Source organism: Theileria annulata, chromosome 3, assembly GCF_000003225.4.
Source record: "Theileria annulata chromosome 3, complete sequence, *** SEQUENCING IN PROGRESS ***".
Lineage (NCBI taxonomy): Eukaryota > Apicomplexa > Aconoidasida > Piroplasmida > Theileriidae > Theileria > Theileria annulata.
Genome location: NC_011100.1, coordinates 1,614,035 through 1,636,566, shown reverse-complemented (window position 1 = coordinate 1,636,566; position 22,532 = coordinate 1,614,035). Strand labels below are relative to the sequence as shown.

Genomic DNA, 22,532 nt, shown 5'->3' with positions numbered 1-22,532 from the left:
TTATATATTTATTTGGATTATTAATTATAATTGTGATATTGTGTTATAGAGTTGTGGTTTGGGAAAACAAGTTTAAATAAATTAATTAAATGTTGTAATTTATTGTCAAAATTGTGTAAATAAATTATTTTAACAAATTAATGTACATTATCAAACTCTTTAGATGTCTGATTTAAACTTGGAACACCTAAAGGAAACACACCCTGAGGAATATCAATTTCTGCAGAAACTCACCAGTATCGAAAAACATCTCGATCGACTAATACAACAACAACAAAATTGTCAACTTTACGACCCTACTTCCAAACCAATCAAGGTCAGAATCAAAATTTACAACACATACGAGGACCAGGATAAAAAGCCACCAAACTTCTCATACTCAAATGTACCACCTTCAAGATATACCATCTACATCAAAGCATTAGACCTAGAAAATGACGAAAACGGAGATGAGGAGGAAATTGAAGTTCCACTGACAAAGTACTTTAACAATATAATGATCGACACGCCTTCCGGTATAGTTGTATGGAACAGAGATTTGATTTTCGAAGAAAAAGTGAATCTTTATAACCATAAGAAGGCAAATACAAATAAGAGCATGCCCTCTACCAAAATGCACTCTCCAAATATTAATTTTTCATCAAATTTACAAAATGTGAATAATCTCAGTAGTCCTAATCCAGACCTCCATAACTCTATAAATAACCCGGATTCATTCCAGCCAAGTTTCAACGGATTTGATGAGTTACACGTAAATAGGCTTGGGTTTGAAGATTGCGAAATTCAGATTTACCTCTTCCCTCGTCAGACAATCCCAGTATACTCCGTTTCTCAGAATCTCTACGAGTTCATTTACTACAATCTCGACGAGGGTGATTTTAATCCTGACCTAATGAAGGTCAACTTACCGACCATAACAAAGTCCATATGGTCTTACGGGTTCAAGAACAAATTGTTTGTGGAAAAGGAGGGCGAGGAGGTTCTCTTAACTCTAGATGAAGTTCTCAAGGGTTTGTTCTCAACGGATTCTAAACATGTCAAAATCTCCGAGGTTCCGGCACTTCTGAGGGAACATTTATTTCCGCCAAGGCCCGTTAAACTAAGCCACCACGTAAAACTCAGTGGCACTCCAGAGGATAACGAGACCCTTTACGATTTAACACTGGAGTCGTCCTTAACAAATCCCATCAAAAAAGATGAAAAACAAAGTGAACTTGATTCTCAAATTAGCTCTGCCGAAAACGAGGTTATTGAGCTAATTCACCTACGGAATTTATATTCCAGCTTCTCACTTGACCCGAAAAAGGTTTATTATCTTACTCATTTATTTTTTTAGTTCATTTCAACCTTCATTGAAAACAAGGAGTTTAAAAACTGCAAACCATTTACTCACAAAAAATTAGAGCAAAGACAACAATACATGGAGGTACTCACCAATTTTTAAATTCTGTTTAGCCTTGGGTTCATTATGCCATTGAAAACTATCTCTACTCCAACAACAGGACTGTTCACGACTTCATTTCCGGAATCATAGAAAATCAATCCAACATCTAGTCAAACTTAATCCTTTAATTCCATGTACAATATTCTCAACTCTTTGATATCTTTTAAATAAATTTAATTCTAATAAATAAATTCAAGTAATATTTGTATATATCTTTTATGTAAATGTTGAATCTACATTATTTAGTGCCGGGTATGAAAATATCAGTGAACATTTGTCTTGAAGGCCTCATCAATGGTCCTTTATTATCCTGCCTGTTAATATAATCTCCCCAGTCCCCAGACAGGTTATTATAGGTGAAGTTGAGTGCAAGGGACCTCAGCGGCTGTTCATGTGACGGAGTGTCAAAGGTGTGACTGTCTTCATTGTCCTTTCCATACTGAATCATGTTAAATCTCCCTAAACCAATATTAAAATAAAAATTAAAATATAAAATCTAAATATAATTGTTACATGAAACTGGAGGAACTACTCCTGTTGGAACTTCATATGACTTTGGAACTACAAACGAACAAAGATCCTCAAAACTCTCACTCACTGTGGCCTTTTCAAGTGCTCTCTCCCATAGCTTATTTAGGCGGTCCTGCTCCTTCTCAAAATATTTCTCTCTTTCCTTCTTATCCTCAGACATCGAGTTCCAAAACCCTTGCTCATTCAAGTCATCTGCAGTTCCCAGCATTAACATGTTTCCAAGGTCCTAAGGAACTATAAACTACTCTGAACTTACAACTATGCCTTGGTATACATTTCCATAGTAGTTAGTGATAGCTCTCGTCGTTAAAAAAAATGAAGTTAAAGCAACAAATTGCTAAAATTTGGTGTAAACAGTGAATAAATAGATAACAACTTACGTATCTGATATCTGGGTTGTGTTTTAAAACTAATCTTTTGACGGGATTATATAATGAAAGCGACAGAGAAGACAGGGTTGAGAAAGTCGACGATAATACCTTCTCTATTCTTGGTCTCAAATAACGTAAGAGCAAGACGAATCCGTTATATGTTGGATGTTCTCCATAATGTGTACGATCGAGCAGAAAGGGCTGCCATCTATGTTTTGGCGGTTCTCCCCAGTGTGGTTTAGCGGCTCCTCCAGCAAGTCTTCTAATTGATATTCTAATCTAAAAGGATAAATCAATGTATTCAGATATAAATTACCATTTTCAACTAGATTATTGATAAATTTTGGTATAATACACCATTAAACATTAATTTGGCATGTTCTAGTATTAAAATTGTTTATAATGAAACAGAAATGAGGACAAAATAAATATAATTTACGTTAATATAAAATATATGTCAACAACCCTTTTAAAATTATAATAAATTTATATACATGGGGAATCATTAACACATACATTAAGGGATTGTGAAAATTCAAACTAATTATTGTTTTCACAATTAAAATTATTTACTTCTAAATAAACTTTTGAATATGGAATAAAATAAGACTTGTTGAGAAAGTTAACATCATTTTAATCCTCCTGTTACACTTTAATTCACTTTGTTTTATTTATTATTTATTTATTTTATAGTTTACGCTCTAACACCATGTATGATATTTAAAATTTGTAAAATATGTTTCTAAAAAGATCTTCTCTAGCTAGAAAGAAACCTTCTGGGTTTTCTTACGAATCTGATAATGATATCACATCAGATGATAATAACACTCCAGAAACAGGTCCGGTGGGCACTGAATTGTTAAAACGTGATGATTCAACTAATTTTTCTATTGAAGATTCTGGTGTGAGTTTCAGAAGGGGTTTAAGAGACGGTACGATAACAAATAAACTTGATTTATCCCAAAATCACCCTTTAAATACACATAAAAAGGTCATAAACAACTTAAGCTTTACAGATTCATTAGTTGAGGACGAGTTAAACAATATACACTTGAGAAAAGCCAAAATGACTAACCTTTTCGTCAAGAAAAGGTTCAAAAAAGGTATTGATTTATCAAACTCTAAACAAAACACTGATAAATATCAATTTCCAGCCAAGAATATTCAAACAATTCAAGAAGATACACATTTGGTTGGTGAAGAGCATAAAGATTTCGAAGATAAACATGAATCTGAGTACTCTGACGAGGATGAGGAATCTGACGACTATAGTATGGATATCGAGGGGAACTTTGTAGATGAAGTTGAATCTATAGAAGAATCGGACGATATGGTTGAAGAAAGTAGTGATGAAAAGGTTTCAAATTCAGCCAATAATGTTGAATTTGATGATTATGTTGTACCACTTTATGAGCTTTCAGATGTGGAGTCAGATTTTGACATTGAGTTAGAATTATCGCAAATTGTTGATACGACTTTGTCTGAAGTACAAATCTTAAAGAGAAACCTAGAGTCTAACCAGACATTGTTGAACCAAAATATAGATAAGATAACAAAATTGGAGATGGAGAAAGCTCAACTTGAGAAACATTTAACAGTTTATTCCAATCTTTTGGAAACTTCAAGTACATTATCAAGTTTAGTAAGCTCCAAGCTACAACCACTACTAGTAACTCTTGATAAAATTAAAAAAAATAGGATTGAGGAGATGGAGTATCTTCTACGGATGAGAAGGTGGCTATACTGTGATTTTCTCAGACTTTCAGGAGTTAGTAATTTGGACTACAACTGTGGAGAATTGGAAGATATCGATGAAATGGGAAAGGATTTATCTCAAACAATTGAAAGACAATTTGAAAGGAGATTAAAGGGTCTTACTAATATAAAAAATGACCTTGTTAAGACTAGTGTAAGAGATTCTGCCAAATTTAAATTCAGTTCTTTAAAAGAATACTTGACAAACAAGGTCAGAGACCTGTTTACAGTCAAATTGGGCACGAATTATACCTTTTCACAATTATCAGAGTTATATGAATATGAAATTAGTTTGGATCAAGTGGATACGAACTTGATGAGTGATGTCACAGAGGAGTTTTGTACAATCAGTGCATGTTTGGAACCATTTTTAAGTTTCAAAGAGACTAATCCAACTGAATATAATTCCCTAAATTTGGCGGGAAACCTCAAAAACGTTATTTTATTTTTTGTTAAGGTTTCAATTTTGACCTGGGATCCATTAAAGCAATTTGATCTTAAATCACTTGAATGGTTCAACGTCTTGCTTAAATTCGATCCAAATATGTTGCCACTAGTAGTGGATGAGGTATTTTTATTATTATTTTAACACTTAAAATTTATTTATTAAATAATTTTATAGGTCCTTTTCCTACTCTCTATGAACTCCATAGAATACTTTGATATTGAATCATACGAACAATCGCATAATCTGGCTGAGCTCTTGAAATTCGTGATGCAGAATTCTAGTCAGGATAACAAGCCAAACAATGTTGAGGTAATTCATAGTTTTTAACTTATTTTTTAGAAAATTATTTCCTCGCTGATAAAATCCATTAATTCCAAGGTCTCAGTGGTCAGTTTCAGGCTAAACTCCAAAGACTCCTCATTTATGTCATCAATGATTAGTGACCCCGTGGTTTTACATATTATCAAGTTCTCGTACTTGAACCTGATTGCTAATTTGATGTGCTTTTCAGATATACTCTCCGGCACTACCCTGTCAACTATGGCTGTGGATGATCTTTTCTTAAACAAGCTTTTACCGCTTTTAGACTTTGAATCAGCCGTTGATGCATTTGTGGTTTTAAATTTCTACACTCTCACACTACCCATTTCTAGACTTTTACAAATTAAGACCAAGAACACCTCAATTGTGAAGTTGACGTTTCAACGTTTTTGTGAATCTGAGTGGACTTCCCGATCAAACTCAGATATCTTTAACAGTCTCTCAATACCAATGAACAATAAAAGTTTCTCTAAACTCATAAACTTTTAATGTACTATACAGCCACTACCTTGTATATACAAACTTATACATAATTGAGCATGTAAAAGTTAAAATATTGAAAGTTAAATCAAAAACTAGGTCGTAACTTCATACTCGCCTTCTAACAAAAACTTTTTAACACGGTCTTCATATAAAGTTCCACCCAGAAACTCACAAACCTCCCTTGCATCACCCACTGCATTTGAAAGACATGTTGTAGCGCCTGGAGAGGGGGAAATGTTGAATATCAGGCCGTCTCCTGACCTTATTTTACTCTCACCAAACAGGAGTTTCCTATTCTTTTTATCAACTAGCTGAGGTCTTACTCCTCCGTATCCTTGAGAATACACGATGTCTGAGTAATTCAGGGATGGAACGATTTTCCTGGCATCCCTCAAGAAAAGCCACCTCGAGAGCAAAGGCACTTCGAACAAAAAGTTTTTAAGAACATAGTTCCTTATCGTGCTCTGCTTAAAGAGATCAAAGTAAACTAACAGTACCCTGTGATCCAGCCTGAAGACCCTCAAAAAGTCAGGGAAACTTGACAGGTTGTACCTCTCGAGGAGAGGAAGTGGCAAAGCTGTTGGGCCCAGTCTTGTCTGGTTATCAGCGACAATGTCTGGGTCTCCGTGAATGGCTGCAAAAGGCAGCAAAGGGTTCTGAACTGTGTAAACTTTCCCCTTCAAAATGTCCTTTGAAAAGTAAAAGCTTCCAGCTACTGGAAGCACACTATATTCAAGTCCAAAGCCCATTTTATGTGCGAACAGTAGTGAATATCCGCAAGTACCAAAAATTACAAACTTTGAAAAGAACTCTCCCTTATTAGTGTTTACTTTAAATCCATTTTCCAGTCTCTCAACATTCTTAACTTCCGTGTTCATCATAGTCACCAGATCCTTATCTGGGTTCTCCGCTGTTTTCACGAACGTTTCTGACAGTTTCAGAAAGTTTATTGTCGTGAGTTCGTTCTCCACGTAAAGTGCGTTAACTGATTCTGGTCTCGGCTCTCCGTTCCTTTTTAAAATCACATTCGGCTCAGCTTTTGCTATCTAAACACTATATTATTTATTATACAAACCTGATCCTTAGTCAAGTACTCCATTGTTGGAAAAATTTCCTTGAAAGGCTTAAATCTCTTTTCTACAAATTCGCATTCTGCATCTCCAACTCCAATTAACATCTTTTGGCCCTCTTTTGCAATACTACACATTATGTTATTTAAAATAGAAATGTTTATTTTATATGATTTTAATTACAAAACAATCTTACCTATCCAAAACATCTTTTGGCAATTTAGTTAAATAATTCCTCAAAATATCAGCCGCCCTTTTTACCTTTCTCGCCGATTCAGTGGTATAATTGCTCTCAATATCTCCTGCGTGAAATATGATTCATTTAAGAACATACCGCAATGAATGGTTTGACTATTATTTTTGGGATACGATGCTGAAAGTGCATATCCTGCTCTCCTTTCACACAGAGCGATCCTTTTCAGGTCTAAAATGTTAATTAAATTAATGAAAGAAAGGTGGTTGTACTAACTTGTAAACTTTGAAAAAGTGTAGAAGAGGGAGGTCCCTGTAGTTCCTCCTCCGACTATAAATACATCGAATTCCTTTGAATTCTGTCGGTTAACATTGGTTGAGAGGTTTCTTGTTGTTGAATTTAAACTTTTAGAGAGGAATCCTAAAAAATAACTTATTGAGCTTAAAATTTTAACAAACTTGTCTCTAATGAGTTAATACTTGGGATATTTGTTAATAATTTGTTGTAAATATTGGAAAACATTTAATAATTACACCAAAAACAATAATAAATGATTAATATGTGTGGCACTACTGGGCCGAAGAACTTTAAACACTCCAAAAAGTTTAGATAGTTTAATGAAATTTACTTTTACAATTTTACGTTTCAAAAGAGTTTAAATTATCTGATAAGAAAAATTGTTCTTCAAGTTCCTTTATTTCTTTAGCTTTAATTTTTTCCATTTTTTCCATTTCTCTTTTCCTAAGATTATTTATAATTTTATTTATAGTGAGATCTCACTTTTCTATAATTTCCCATGTTTTTTCTAGTTGTGAGTATTCGAATTCAAGTCTCTTTCTGTATGCGATAGCGAGCTTTTTGGCTTCAAAAAATCCATGTTTTTCCACTCTAATTTATTCATCAGTTTCAATTACATTAAAGTAAAAATATTCTATATAGAAGATACCTGAAATAAGCCTTACAGTTTACAAAGAAATTATTTTCGTAGTTTCTCTTTGAAAATTGGACCAACCAACTTCCGCTCGGATGCCACCTTTATAATAATTAATTATTCCAAAATTACATATAATATTAAATACAATGTGTCATTAATTAATGTGTATGTTACCTCACACCCTTGACGTCACACTTGTATGCATCCCATTTAATTGTTGACGCAATCTTCATAGATTCGGCGGTATTTGCATAAATGAGTTTTCTTATTACTGGGCTTTTGAGTAGTGATTTAGGAAGACAGTCATTTTTGTCAAAGAGACCATTGGTCATGGTTTTATCCGTAAACTTCTCTTCAGGTCTGATAATCCTCAGCATAAACCCTAAAAAATTCTAGATTAAGATTAAAAAACTAATTTGATATATAAGAACTGATTATTTTAAAATTTTAGTATAAACTACTTCTTCTCTGTGTAACTCTTTTAGTTCCGAAATTACGGGCCTGTAACTTTGTAAACTTTGATAAAAAGTTTGTGAAATTGGAAATATTTAATGTGTAATACATGTTGAAATATATTAAATTTGGTTATGAATTAAGTAGTGTCATGATGACGTTGTTCCTCACATTATGAATGGCCTAATTGGTTTAAAATTTATAAAAAATTACCTGTTTGACTGGCACATGATCAGATGAATCATTTTCTTTTCTTTTAAGCCTTTTGATAATAACTTCATGTTCCGTTTCCATAATTATTCTAAGCCATAGTATTGTTTTGATTACTTACCCTCCGTCGACTACATCGTCCAATAATAAAAATACTGAGGCTAGTTTTTCGTATACAAAGTCCTTTTTAATATCATAGCTGAAATATAGCTATTAGAATCAAACAAGGAAATAACATATATATCAACATACTTGGTCAGGTATTCCAATACTTTCTCAACATTTTTACACAATTGTGACAAGATCAGTTCATTTTCAGTCAAATGACCCACTACTACAATGTACACATCTGCAACAATTGAAAATACAACCAAGTGATTCTCTAGCAGAAGGCAATCGTGTTGAATTTCTACATCCATATTATAACCAAACAATTAGATATATTTTGTAAAATAATGTCTAGATCATACCTGAGGTTCTGGCTTGTTCCAACTGGTCAACTAGACTCTTTTCAAATACCTTTTGTTCATCTTCAGAGAATGATACTAAAATTTTTATGAAATAAAACCCAAAATACATCAATATATAAGTTTATATTAATTATTTTATAAATTATCCATGTTAATAGAGAATTAACTTACATTTACTTGATGGATGTAATTTGTAATATCTTACTGCGATTTTTTCACCATTTTCTCCCAAAATTAAAATGGCCTCCACTTGAGTTACGTTAAAATTAGTCATTCGTTAAATTTATCTAAAATTGGTTTAAAATACTAAATAAAAACTACAATTTTATTATTAGGTTCGAACACCATACAAAAACCAAAATATATTATCAACATTAAAATTTAAATCAATTTATTTTTGTAAAATATAATTAATAAATCATATATAATGTATAAAAGACTAATGAGGGGTGAGTATAATGTGTATGATATAGTGGAAAAGAAATTAATGTTTAATTATCTTTTTCTCCATAAAAGTTGTAGTTGCCTTCTTCTCCAGTTAGCTCTAACAGAAGGTCTAGACTTGGAGGCTCTTGGTCCCTTGACGCGAAGGCCGCGGTATTTCTTTCCTGCAGAAGTCAATCCTCTCATTTCCCTATGTTTGTGTACTGCTTTACAGATGTAGTTCAATCTAGGGTTATTTCTAACAGCGTTATGTGCTGGATCTACTAGAACAACTTCATAAAACTTATATACTTCATCTTGTCCTACCCAATAGCTGTTTAATACTCTAAGACCTCCACAATGTCTTCCTACTCTTTCTTCTGCTACGCTGCGCAAGTTTCTCTTTGACTTCTGTTTACGGATACCTTGATGTTTTGGTTTTCCATAAACAATTCCGTTTGCGACGTTTTTCTTGCGATCACCACGTCTTACTCTGACTCTGTATATAACAAATCCTTGTTTGGCTTTATATCCAAGTCTCCTTGCCTTATCAGGTCTAGTAGGTTTTGAAACACGATGGAGAGCTGGAAGTTGTCTGTATTCCCACGTCCTGACTCTGAGGAGGGTTCTCATCACATCTGACTGCTTCTTCCTCCATAACTCTTCCAAATACCTAAACAAATATAAATTAGAAAATACTATTTAAAATGTTATTTTGATATAAAATCATTAAATTTAATCTATTTAACAGAATAATATCGATACTTGTAAGCACCCATTTTAACCCAGTGATTCCAATGGAAATTTTAAATAGTAAAGCTTATATAGGTTTGATGGGTATATAAAAATGTCCTTAGACTAAAGAAATAAAGTATATGTAAATAAAAAGGTAGATAAGTAGATTTTTCTATAAACCATGGGGGATATGCTGATAGTAGAAATAGAATGGGGATACAAAAGGAGGTGTAAAAAATACGCATTAAATCCCTTTAACTTTTTATAATTTTATCAAAATTTGTAACATTTAAATCTTAAAACCTTATTATTTTTTCGTGGACAATGGATCACAATAATGTGTTACAAATTAATACCCTACCTTACATCTCTCATACCATATTTTTGAAAAACATACATTTACCTGTAATTTGACCAAAAATTTTTATTTAAATACTATTTTTCAATATGGGATTTAATATTGATAATGTTTCGAACGGAGATTCCGTGATCAATATCGCAACTATACGCTATACTATAGAAAATGTTCATGCCTTGCTAATGTTTTATGAAGATTTTGACCAATCCATAAAGAATTTCGAAATATCAGAATGTTCTAGGGTTTTCATAGAGTCATACAAAAAACTGTCAGAAACCTTTGGATTCGGACTAAACGATAACTATTTCTCAAGTAGATACACATCAATTCCACTGAACACATACAGTTTATTCGCATCACAGTATAATAACGATGATTATCTGACAAATTCACTGGGCCAGTATTTTTCCGATACCTCATACAGTAATAAGTATTTGGATTCATTGGTTTCTGGCTCACAAAATTTTGCAGAAATCTATGCAAACGTCCTAAAGGATGTATCAGTTAACGAAAGTAGTGACCTGGCCGATAAATTGATAAAGGAGTTTTACAAAAAATTTGAGATACTAGTAAAGGCACTGTACTTTCTGGCCTACAAGTCCTTTCAACTCCTAAGCACAGTATACGATAACCCGCAGCTATTTCAAGATGAAAGTAAAAATGAAAATGAAAAGTTTTACGTACCACCACCACCAACCACATTGATTGTGCTTCTTAATTCAGGAGAGTCAAAGGAAATTCCACTGGCAGACCTGCTCAACTGCTTCATTAATCTGGGCCTGCTAGGTTATTTTGTAGAAATCTTGGAGAGCTACTGCGTGTCATTCGTCCAGTTTAGTATCCCGCAGACGATTTCAGATAAGGCACGGGAAATGACTGAGGAGTTTGATGTAGGACTCCACCTGAAACATTATGTAAAGGACAAAGCCTTAAATGAACTTATGAAGAGTGAAATATTGTCCATGGTAGATGTTGCGCTGGGGAAACTCCTGCTGGTTAACTCCTTCTTAAAGTACATAACACATTTGTTCAGTAACTCTGATAATAGGGTGTCACTACAAAGCGTACAGTTCGCGTTTGACGAGGAGTTTGCAAATGACATTTTCCTAAAGCTCTCGGACGCGTTCTTCAAAGATTTTTCTGAAGTGGTGTCACCGTTGTTGCCAATTGCAGACGCTTTTGAAATCATTGGGAATTTTAAGGAAGTCCTGGAGAAGAATAACCTGTTTTTTGGAACAAACTACTTTGAAGCATACCTGGAAATATCTATGAGAAATTGGGAAAATCAATTCCTAGATTATGTAAGATTCTTGTCGCTCAACCAGTACCCGCCAGTTGATCAAACAACTCCTGAAATAACCCCAAACATACTAAGTTCCTGGAATTCTGGTGAAGAAGACCAGATGAATCAGTTGTTTATAAAGTCGATGGATTTCGGAACAATCATGCACTTGTACGACTCATTCCTGAACAACTTTCTGACCTCGTCAGGCTTACCGAACTTCGACTTTGACCTGATTAAACGTAATCTTTCTTTGCTGAGCAAGGCGGAGACCTGCAACATCTCAAACAACTTATTCTTCATAATTACTCTTTTAATCAAGCTGATCCTGTTGCCAGTAATGTTAACGCACGAGTTATCACAGAACTCGATGAGTCAAAAGTTAGAATTCCGGACCAGAAATGAGATATTGGTTAAGTACGTTGAAAATAACTCCAAGCTGGTTCAGAACGTAATTCTGCTCTACGTGTTTAACTCAAACAGCTCATTTAAGGACTTTTTGTTCAATATCTCGAAAGTAGAAAGAGACTCGCAAGGATTAAAACAAATACTTCAAGTCTTTGGATTGTACATCTCAAACGTTTATTGCATAAACCACCTGGCATCATTGTTAGCATACTTGGCACAATGCTCACATCAAGTTTACTCTAGTATAACATCGGTTTCACTCGAAGGAGTTAATGAGACGGTCAGAAAGAACTACAAGATCAGCCTCATAAGGATATCTCTATTTAAGCTACAAGATTTCTTAATAGTCCACATGTCGGCGCTTTCACAGCAGTATGTCCAGAAGTTACTGCACCAAGTGCTCCACCTGGAACTACAACACACGTCAACGGAGTCCAGGGGAGCTGATATCATAGAATATCTATCCTATTTCAAATACTTGGTGCTGAAAAACCTGCCATCCGAGGTATTTTCTTAAACCCAAATCATCTTGATAACTTTTAACTTATTTTTAGGTGTCCCAAACCCTCATAGCCATATGCCTCGACCTGGTCTACAACTGCATCATATTTGAAGTGTTGGAGTTCTTCGAGGACATAAACTACAAGTTTAACCAGAACCTGCTCAACCGAGTAAAAATTTATATCGAATCGATATCTATGTCAATAGACAATGAAATTTTAAATGGTATTTTGTAAATTATAGTATATTATATAAAATTATATTATATAAAATTATATTATATAAAATTATATTATATAAAATTATAAAATTATTTAGATGATCAAATGAATTTTATACATAGCGAGAAGTTTAATAACTTCTTGAGCATTTTCAATGATGAACACACAGTATCGGAGCATCTGTACTCCAAAAACGAATACAGTAAAATAGTGCGACTAGTAAAGCACATGAAAACAACCTAATATTTATCAATGCATGAATATGTGTAGATATCTGAGTTTCTAGTTATGGAAGATAACAAATAAATTAAAATTTAATAGATTAGTCTAAAACGGTAGAGAGAATTGAGCCAGTGATGAAGCCGACGAGGTGAGAAATGTGGTCAAGCTTCTCAGTAAAAGATCGAAGAAGGTAAGGAACGACGAAAGAAACAAATAAGTTGTTAATTACAGAATAGTTGTTGATGTAACCAGACTTTATATAGTATGTTAGAAGAGCGCCATAGAGGCCGAAAATGCTACTAGAAGCGCCACAGGACTTGAAATCGTTCTTGGACTTGGTCATGCAAATCTCCTTAACCTTCAAATCGACGTCGTTTAAGGACCTCGGAGTAATACCAGTCACAAACTGAGCGAGCTTAGCAAGACAAAAATCAGCAGACATGGTAGCGGAAGTGAAAATATAATCAAAAAAGAACATAGGGAAGCCAATCCTCCTTGTCTTGTTCAAAATATCGTCAACAATTGTGTTTGTCGCCATGATTATTGGCTTGGTGGCGTTGCTAAAGTTCTTGCCAATTGATCTTAGAAGCAGTAAAAGGTTGGCAGGGATTCCGTTCTTGTAAATATAGTTGTACAAGTAGCTGAAATAATTAGCAGTTATGCCCGAAACAAAGTATATTATCAGTAAATTCCTGGGTCCAAACAGCTTCAGCACGTTGTTACCCACAGAAAGTAAGCTTCCCACATTTGACAGAAGGTGTCGGAGATCCCAGTGAAAAAACAGCGATGTTGCTATGCGATAATGCTCATTCATGTAAAAAAGATTCAATCCCTTTACTGAAAAATTCTTCGAAAGTTCACCTTTAAAAAACAAGTCTACTATGAACAGTGCCAGGTTCAACTTCACAAGGAGGTAAACCGGATTACTGCCCAGAGTAAACAGATCATAGAAGCTAAAGTTGCTCCCCTTCAGGTACCAAAACTTTATTTCTTCCCAAAGATCAGAGTAGCATTTACGGAAGTTCGCAAGTGAGCTTCGTTTGAACTTCTCCACTGTCTTAACTGTCAAATTCCTGTACCTGGATAAATTTCTCTTCAAATTCTGAACGAGTTCAGCCTTGTCCGTTATAAAATTTGTTAGATTTTCATATCGTAAATAATTCGGAATTGTTTTAAATTCATCACGGCCGAGAATCAGTGAACCCAACTCGGAATCATGGTACACATGAGGTTTCAACTTGTAATCAAAATCAATTAATTGTTTGCCTTGGTGAAATTTTACCAACTGTGTATTTATTCTAAAGCACTTAATAAGTTCTGTAGCGACTAGGATGAAAATAAATTGTAAAAGTGAAATGGAAGGCAACATAATTTACTAAATCCTTCTTCATTTAAATGTGTAGCGAATAAACTAGATAAAAAACTTCAAATTTAAATTACATTTATTAATCAATTGAAGTATGATGAATTTTTACATGGGAAACTTGAGTTTAAACTGGAAAATATTATACAGAATAAAAAATGGACAAATACACATAAATGGAATAGTACACATAGATAATAACCTACAGCGGTCATATCTACAGCTAAAATAATTACATGGAAGATTCTTTTATAATTATCTTCAAATAAAAAAGGCTATCATACTTTATAGATTTTGACGTTGTTAATTGGGTTGGCTTTTTTATACCCAATTATGGAAGAAATAGAGGAGTTAATTAATCGGTCATCTTATATAAAGGAATATTAAATATAAAACCCTCATTTTTTGTATAAATTTAATGTAAATCTTTATTCCTTTTTGTTATTTTTAAACATCTTTGTATAATATTTCATTTAATGTGAGTATATAAATAAAATAAAACAAATACGGTTCTAAAATTGTCTATTTACTATTTTAAGGACTATTTATAATTTTTTTCTTAGTTTGTTGTTCTTTAAGGAGATAATTGGACTATCTGTTTCATTCTCTTTAAAATATGTGCACACTTTTCAATATTTCTTTTATATAAATTTGATTTTGATTCAATTAGCTATTTAATTTTTGTTGTTTTTATGGCCACTTTCTAAATCTTGGATGATTTTGTCTATTGTGGTCTCTTTGTACTTATAGCAAGTTCTGTAAAATAATTCACCTAAAATTTGTACTAATTTTCTATATTTTATCATGACTCGTCATTTCTGGATATGAGTACCGAAAGCCAACGTAAGTTAAAAATATTTTATTTTTCAATATTTTATTATTTTTTCCTCAAACGTTCGGCATTCTAGTTGTATAATAATAATTTTTATCCATAAAAATAGAATATTTTTTAAACATAAATATTTTAAAAATATATTTAGTAATTTCAGTTTTATAAATTTTTAAAATATATTTTTTTAGAAACGAAAGAACCCTCTCAAGAGGAGGAAAGATTCTGGAATGATTTTGACAGGCAGTATTTTAGCTCACCTCATCCATCATTGGTTTTATGCTTAAAGAATCACATATGGCATACAAGACATATTTCCTCTAAAATAACAAAATATTTATCATCAAAAGGCACAGTAAAAAAGAACTTGAAAAAAAACAATACCATACACCTTAGATCAGTAAAGTTCCCACTGAGACTGTCAAGCACTGATAAAACGCTGTTTAACCCGATTGTAAACCCTACTACCGATGGCATTTTTAGATATTTCAGTTCTTCAACATCACTATCGAGTGAACAGTTTCAAGGATTGCTCGAAAACGATAATGTTTACAAACCATTGGTAAGCCCGAAACATGATTCAAACCAGAGACTCCCAACAATATACTCATCTCCGTTGCCTGACGCCATACATTTGACCTTGTATGTACCTAAAGTAAGTCCTAAAACAGATTCGGATAAGAAAGAAAAGGAAAAAGATAAACCTAAGTTACCTGACAAGAGTAAAGATGAACATAAAGAAAAGAAGGAAAAAGAAGATACGCAAAAATTAGATGAAGTGGAAGCAATAAATAACTTTGTAGACTCGTTTAAAAGCCTACAGCTCTTGAAAAATCAAGAAGTACCACAGATAATAAGTGGTCCGAATCCAAGTTGGTTTGTGAAAGGGAAAGGAAGGTTTAAAAAGGGAGTAGATTTAGGTCCAAAATATAAAAAATGCGATAAATTGGTCAAAAATCCCCATGGATTATTGTCTGACCCAGTGTGGCAGCATTTTAATACAAACTACGTAAATGTGCCTGTAAAAGGAAATGATAACATGTTTTCATATGATGATAATACTAGAAACCAAAATAAAGTTGCTAATAAAACTAAAACGAACGAACATGAAGATATCAAAGATGGAACAGACCTACTTAATTATCACAATATGTGTGATATGAATACTTGCAGAGTGGATTACAGTCCACTTCTATTTACATTCGTTTCTAGTAAAAGGTCGCTTTTGTGTAAAAGGTGTTTGGGGTTTCCCAAGTTGTTTTGCAATTTGTGCAAAAATCTAAAAGGCTCTAGCACAGCAATATTCTCTTCCCAGTATATATCCGATGAAAAGTATCACATGACCTATAACCTGTTGGATTTGTTCAAATTACGCTCTAATACAGATGACTGTATACAGACTTTTTACGTAAACCCATATAAAGGAATGTATAATAATCAGCCGAATTTCTCAGTGTTAAACAATGATGATTTGCAAAGCAAGGAAGAAGACGATGATACTAGCTTGATATATAACTATATACAGACTTTGGAAAGTTTAAATGCAGTGTTTAATAATCTCTTGAACAGAATTGCAAACGAATACAAACCCGACACCAGTAAATGGCATGATATTGAATCAAAGATGCTTGAGACATACATCGAACAGTATAATAATAAGACATTGGATAATAGGTATACATATAGTGTCCAGAGACAAAGTTTAGATGTACTACTCCTGAGATTAAAAGTCAATAAAAGCTCAGATCTACCATCAACTTGGACTGATAGAGCACTGTGTAGCATATGCGGAACGGATGAGGATTGGGATGACGACCCAATACTATTCTGTGACTGTTGCTATATACCAATGCACTTTTGCTGTCTTGGATACAAACCAGGCACACTAACTGACATAAAACAAAAACTAAACGTGAATAAATTCCATAGACTTAATTTTTATAACCATTTGGCAAATAATATAGAAAGGCCAGTTAAAAAAATTAAGCTGGATAAACTTGATGATTACATGGATATGGATGAGGACGAGTGGTATTGCCCAGTGTGCACATACCTCATGGAGCAACTTGTGTTTTTGGATGAAAATCTAGTGATGACGGCGATCAGAAACATAGCGGGCCCTAAAACACAACAACACTTGGAAATGATAAATGAAAATTATACTTCCCATAAAGTTGATAATGCGACCAGCAAAAGCAAAGACAATAAAACTGGTAATACTAAACCTAATGATCAGTCAAAACAAAGTAAAGACAACAGAGTTAGTGAAAACGCTTCTGTTAAAGCTAAAGATGATATATTTAAACGCAAACTGCCTATTATACTGGGATTCGACTATGATAACCCATCGGAACGTTCATTCATAACAGTCCACCCATCAAACCAAAATAATATTTCTAGTTTAGAAAAACTGAAAGGGGATAAAGAATCTTTGAATGAAACATCAAATGAAAAGAAGTTAGAAAAACTAAGCATACTAAATTTGTATAACGGTAAAAAAGAAAGTGTAATGTTCAACCAAAACAACGTGTCAGACCCAAAAATCTTCTGTAAAAATCTGTTATCAAAGAAGGGATTATATTTTGAGAATAACTTTTGGCTGTTATTATCCAGAGCAAACTTGACGGGAATCCAGGAATACCTAAACTATCACACATACGAAGAATTATATCTATCTAGACTAGTTCAACAGGATAAGTTAATACAATCAACAAAATATTCACCAAAGAAAAGGTCAAATAGCATTACAAGTAAATCGTCATCAAGCAGATCATTGTCATTAAACAGTTTGAAGGATTCTGTACCAGTGAAAGAAGATGAACCTCCAACTAAGAGTAAAAAGAAGGAACCAGAAACACAACTTAAAAAAGAAAAAGATCATTCATTAGATGAAGAACCATCTTTGAAAAAACAAGAATTAAAGTCTGCTCAAAATATCAATTGTAAAAACCCCTTGAAAAAAATGTATTTATCACTGGACCTAAAACTTTTATCACAATCCACAAATTTCACTTTGAACAAAAATGGCCATGAAACAGTCCAAAAAAATAAAAATGGCCATGAAACGGTACCAAAGAATAAAAATGGCCATGAAACGGTCCAAAAAAATAAAAATTCTATGAAAAAGGAACATGAAAAGAAAGAAAATGGTAAGAAAGATTTAGGAGAAGTTTATCTAGTAATTAAAGTACCGGTTTGTATATTTTGTGGATTTGATGCATTCATACCAGGAGGAGGACCGATGAAAAGAACAAGTAATTCAGGAACATGGGGCCATATCAAATGTGCATTAGCAAATGAATGTACAATTGAGCCTGATGAAATTAATTACGGGACATTCTTGCCAAAGATAAAGGCTCTGAAGTGTATATTCTGCAATATCTGGAGCACGTCAGTAATCCAGTGCAGTTATGGAAACTGTTGCAAAGCGTTCCACGTCCCTTGCTCCTCCTCATCACCGAATTGTCTTTTTACATGGGATACAAATGGGAAACCAGATGTTTTGTGTCCGATTCACTCAAAAGGATTGGCGCCAACGTCATTGTTAAGGAAATTACAAATCCGTCTAAGTTTAAACAAGGACAAGGATGGTAAGGAAAGATCTGATTACGATAAGACAAGTCACCCATATAGTCTAACTGAAAAAAATAAAGAAAAGAAAGAAAAGTCTAAACATGAAAAACAAACTGAAAAAATAGATAAACGTAGAGCGGATAGAGAGAAATACAAGATTGAAGGCCAGAATGATAAAGTTTACAAGCCAAAACTGGAAGAAAAGACCAAAGAGAGAGATTCCGGAAATAAAAAGGGTAGTAGAGATGCAATTGATAATATCTGCGTTAACGAGAATTTGTACCTGAATCATTTCCTGAGACCAAATTACAGTAATCTGACCAAATTATTAGAGTTGCTGTTAAACGAAAAGGTGGGAACGATATTCCAGTCAAACATGTCCTCAAATTATTATAAAACGGAAGTAATGCCAAGGTATGCAAGTATAGTAAGTAATGTTACGAGTGATCGGAGCACAACAAGAAGCGTTTCAAACAAGTTCTACAACATGGATGATTTATCTAGCAATGAAGATGATATGAGTTTGTTAAAGGAGTTCGATAGAGAATATGATGAGTGTGTACCCAATTTGGTAACTCCAATATCAGTTCATACAAACTCCAATACAGATTCAACCTTCTCATTAAATAGTGACAAATTAAGCAGACAAAACAGTACGAGTTCACAAAACACTAGTGATAGTGCAGCAGTTGATACTAGTAGTAATATGGATATTAGTAGTAGAGTCAACAGCACCAAATCGGAGGAATCCGATCACTCAGGCACTGATAAATCAAATACATTTGATTACCAGCTGCCAGATGAAGAGCTAGAAACTGACGATGATTTAGTTTTATCAAGGAAAAGCACATTGATAGAAAACCAAGAAACCGTTGAACAGAATCACACCGAAGGAAAGTGCCCATTGAATAACATTAATAAGAATAACTGCTTTTGGTGCTGTTTAGGATTCGATCTCAAAAATCACAATAGACATGTTTTTGACGACAAGACACCCTCATCCAAAATGATACTTAGTATTTTGTATAATAATAACCACAGCAATGTTAACGCAATCAAGTCAATTATTAATTCAAAATATGAAAGTGCAGAAAAAAATGAAACCAACACATCTAAACCCCAGACAAAGTTAAAAAATGATGAAAATGGTGAAAAGAAATCAACCAAGACAAAAACAAAAGAAGATAATAGAGAAGAGTTCAAAATACCCTGGAGCATATTAAGTAATATAATAATAGATAATGTAGTTGACGATAAAATTAATACATTTATCAATGGAGATTTGGTTAACAATAACAAGCTGGTTAAAAAGAATGATTTCCTAGTACAAAAAATGGCATCGGAAGCACTAGTTAGATTATTCAATACATTTGAGCCTGACTCTTCAATGTTTGTGGTCAAGACGCTATTTTCAATCCTGAAGCATGTGGACTTCATACATGAGATTGACGACCTCTACGGATATAATAACTTATACTTTTGTAACCCATCGCCCTCAATTGACAATTACATGAGCTCTGACAAGTTGTTGGATAAAAGACTAGACTTAATTAAGCCAAGAATTAATAACGCGATTCCAAAGCTTAATAGCATTAGCCCACTTTCAGATCAGAGCAGACAAATAAACGGTGAAAGTAATACAAACCAAAATTATAGTGCTAGAAGTGATAATGTTCAACTGAACGGCATGAATAAGAACCATAAGAAGACACAGATGCAATCCCAGCCCCAAATCCAAGTGCAGGACCAAAATCTCCTTTCATTTATTCAAACCACAAATAGTTCAAAACCACTTAACCTCCCAGAAAGTCTATCCAAGATGGCGCCATTAATTAAAGACATTTTTAATAAAGATAAGACTGAAAGGCTTAACAATCCAATCACACAACTAAATCGTGTAGTTCCTACCACTAATACTATAACTCCAACTAATACAATGGATAAGAATAAGACAACTGATGGTGTTAACATATTCAATTCTCTCAACAATAACGCCTCTGAAGTCAATGGTAATGACCAAAAGGATAGAGATGCCAAAAAAGCTTTGAAGGAAAGGATTTTCAACATGCTCAAACAAGTCAATCAAGTTGAAATAATAAAGATGGACAAGTCACTTTTGCCAAACTCGATACTTCGAAAGTACATAAACAACAAGAAAATAACCATTTGCAAAGTATGCCTGGAATTCAAGTATATTGAAAACGATATTGATAATAATAAGAGGAAGAGGAACATATATAACGAGTCATACAGGAAGTGTATCAACTGCAATGTTGAAGTTTGCAACTCTTGTCTCTCGGTTAATAAAACGGACTTTGAACACCTGACCAACTCCTCAACAATGATAATTGGAGACTACATAGGACAAGATGTAGACGATTTTTATTTCTCCTGCATAAGATGTAAAGAGTTCTCAGAAAACCTTCAAATGCCACTTCTCAACTGTGTTCTCTGTTCAAGATACGATGGCTTAATGCTCAAGATAAACTCAAAATTACTATCATTTGTACCATCAAGGTATTTTTTCGATTCTACACGATATGATTATTTATAATAACTTACTATATATTTCATTATAATAAACATTAAAATCTGGTTTAGGACTAGTTTTTGGAATAATTATAGCTATGTACACTTGGTTTGCCTAGAGTGGCTTTACTGGAGTAAGAACGCGCACAACCATTCAAAGAAATTAAACAAAACTATCTTTGAGCAGAACTGTAACTACTGCGGGATCCAAACAGGCGCAACAGTAACTTGTTCCAACACTACATGTATATCAAAATTCCATCCATCATGTGCAGGTACCATTTTTATATTCAATTATTTACATTTAATTAACTAATTAAATTAAATTGAATAATTATTAAATAATTAAATTAAACAAGTAAATTGAATGATTTTTAGCTTTTTTGGGTTGTAAAATAGATGTTGGAAAAAAGAATGAAAGTTTGATTGGAGTTAAGAGAGCATTATGTTTAAGGCATACATTAATAAGTATTTGTCGAACTTCATTGTCTGAACGTAAATTCATGGTCGCACCAAGTTATTTGTACGAAGTTCTTGTTAATAATAACTATTTCACATCCTTCTTCAGAGGAGTTTACCTTTCCCCAAATTGTATAAATAATAGAACTAAGCTGACAACCAGATTCAAAATTAAAAAGAAGTCTAGAAGCCTAGACTATAAGAACAACTTATCCATTATGAAAATGGCATCATATATTAACTATGGCTTAATTATCAACAAAACTCCACAAATGTACGATTTAACCATATCCGAAGCAATTGCAAGAGACCGCTTAATACAGGGCATGAATTATATCTTCTATCAACAGAAATCTCCAAATCATATCAACTTCTACAATCAATCATATAAGGAGAGTAAGGAAAATAGTATCAAAGACATCAAAAATATCATTACTCTGATTAAAAATGGCTTACTCAAGCCCATTCAAGGAAGTAAGAGAGGGAGGAAACCAAAGTCGCTTGATGGTTCAGATGTTGATAAGAGGCGAAAGATGTCCATGGAGGAAATTCTTAGGTATGCTCATTCTGGAATCTTGGATAACGGTGACTACTATTGTCCTGTTTGCTTTTCTATTTATTTTGAAAATTCCCCTGGTCTTCCTGGTGATGAGCTTCATTGGATTGGCTGTGACAAATGTGAGCGTTGGTTTCATTTTGTGTGTGCTGGTGTGTGGGTGGATTTTAGAGATAAGGATTCTTGGTATTGTTATCACTGTTCAAACGCTTAATAAAAAATATTCTAAATATTCTACAAACTAATATATTTGAATATATAATTTACCATATATTTATATTTATTTACTACATTAAATCTTAAAATGAAATATCTTACAAATTAAAATACATATCTCACAAAACCTTAAAATCCATATATTAGAAATCCATATCTCACAAAACCTTAAAA

General features: G+C 33.3%; 9 protein-coding genes across 9 annotated transcripts, besides 5 other annotated features; 4 read left to right on the top strand and 5 right to left on the bottom strand.

Moving 5' to 3' along the window:
• Positions 1-163: 163 nt before the first annotated feature.
• TA18115 (uncharacterized protein) lies at positions 164-1,336 on the top strand (the record flags this gene model as incomplete). The annotated part of the gene is made up of 1 exon (XM_950356.1): positions 164-1,336. One exon carries the CDS (start codon positions 164-166, stop codon positions 1,334-1,336), a length of 1,173 nt encoding a protein of 390 aa, XP_955449.1.
• A 346-nt stretch (positions 1,337-1,682) lies between these two features.
• On the bottom strand, positions 1,683-2,713 carry TA18110 (uncharacterized protein; the record flags this gene model as incomplete). Its single annotated transcript, XM_950355.1, has 4 exons — positions 1,683-1,940; positions 1,965-2,201; positions 2,356-2,625; positions 2,702-2,713. The coding sequence occupies 4 exons, from the start codon at positions 2,711-2,713 to the stop codon at positions 1,683-1,685; spliced, it is 777 nt and encodes a 258-aa protein (XP_955448.1).
• Positions 2,714-3,082: 369 nt separating this feature from the next.
• On the top strand, positions 3,083-5,359 carry TA18105 (uncharacterized protein; the record flags this gene model as incomplete). Its single annotated transcript, XM_950354.1, has 3 exons — positions 3,083-4,669; positions 4,724-4,858; positions 4,889-5,359. The coding sequence occupies 3 exons, from the start codon at positions 3,083-3,085 to the stop codon at positions 5,357-5,359; spliced, it is 2,193 nt and encodes a 730-aa protein (XP_955447.1).
• An 86-nt stretch (positions 5,360-5,445) lies between these two features.
• TA18100 (malate:quinone oxidoreductase, putative) lies at positions 5,446-7,138 on the bottom strand (the record flags this gene model as incomplete). The annotated part of the gene is made up of 6 exons (XM_950353.1): positions 5,446-6,399; positions 6,429-6,552; positions 6,620-6,725; positions 6,758-6,847; positions 6,893-7,036; positions 7,075-7,138. The coding sequence occupies 6 exons, from the start codon at positions 7,136-7,138 to the stop codon at positions 5,446-5,448; spliced, it is 1,482 nt and encodes a 493-aa protein (XP_955446.1).
• Positions 7,139-7,254: 116 nt separating this feature from the next.
• On the bottom strand, positions 7,255-8,957 carry TA18095 (clathrin adapter complex-related protein, putative; the record flags this gene model as incomplete). The annotated part of the gene is made up of 11 exons (XM_950352.1): positions 7,255-7,357; positions 7,397-7,504; positions 7,563-7,649; positions 7,725-7,932; positions 8,012-8,066; positions 8,163-8,186; positions 8,217-8,304; positions 8,335-8,412; positions 8,439-8,622; positions 8,684-8,758; positions 8,855-8,957. 11 exons carry the CDS (start codon positions 8,955-8,957, stop codon positions 7,255-7,257), a joined length of 1,113 nt encoding a protein of 370 aa, XP_955445.1.
• Positions 8,958-9,178: 221 nt separating this feature from the next.
• TA18090 (60S ribosomal protein l15, putative) lies at positions 9,179-9,836 on the bottom strand (the record flags this gene model as incomplete). Its single annotated transcript, XM_950351.1, has 2 exons — positions 9,179-9,768; positions 9,806-9,836. The coding sequence occupies 2 exons, from the start codon at positions 9,834-9,836 to the stop codon at positions 9,179-9,181; spliced, it is 621 nt and encodes a 206-aa protein (XP_955444.1).
• Positions 9,837-10,288: 452 nt separating this feature from the next.
• Positions 10,289-12,854, top strand: TA18085 (uncharacterized protein; the record flags this gene model as incomplete). Its single annotated transcript, XM_950350.1, has 3 exons — positions 10,289-12,394; positions 12,444-12,615; positions 12,709-12,854. 3 exons carry the CDS (start codon positions 10,289-10,291, stop codon positions 12,852-12,854), a joined length of 2,424 nt encoding a protein of 807 aa, XP_955443.1.
• Positions 12,855-12,933: 79 nt separating this feature from the next.
• Positions 12,934-14,202, bottom strand: TA18080 (putative rhomboid family protein; the record flags this gene model as incomplete). Its single annotated transcript, XM_950349.1, has 1 exon — positions 12,934-14,202. One exon carries the CDS (start codon positions 14,200-14,202, stop codon positions 12,934-12,936), a length of 1,269 nt encoding a protein of 422 aa, XP_955442.1.
• Positions 12,940-12,993: a sequence feature (4 probable transmembrane helices predicted for TA18080 by TMHMM2.0 at aa 228-250, 352-371, 375-397 and 404-421).
• Positions 13,012-13,080: a sequence feature (4 probable transmembrane helices predicted for TA18080 by TMHMM2.0 at aa 228-250, 352-371, 375-397 and 404-421).
• Positions 13,090-13,149: a sequence feature (4 probable transmembrane helices predicted for TA18080 by TMHMM2.0 at aa 228-250, 352-371, 375-397 and 404-421).
• Positions 13,453-13,521: a sequence feature (4 probable transmembrane helices predicted for TA18080 by TMHMM2.0 at aa 228-250, 352-371, 375-397 and 404-421).
• Positions 14,146-14,202: a sequence feature (Signal peptide predicted for TA18080 by SignalP 2.0 HMM (Signal peptide probability 0.978, signal anchor probability 0.000) with cleavage site probability 0.382 between residues 19 and 20).
• An 818-nt stretch (positions 14,203-15,020) lies between these two features.
• Positions 15,021-22,356, top strand: TA18075 (uncharacterized protein; the record flags this gene model as incomplete). Its single annotated transcript, XM_950348.1, has 4 exons — positions 15,021-15,039; positions 15,217-21,115; positions 21,200-21,402; positions 21,506-22,356. The coding sequence occupies 4 exons, from the start codon at positions 15,021-15,023 to the stop codon at positions 22,354-22,356; spliced, it is 6,972 nt and encodes a 2,323-aa protein (XP_955441.1).
• Between the last annotated feature and the right edge of the window lie 176 nt (positions 22,357-22,532).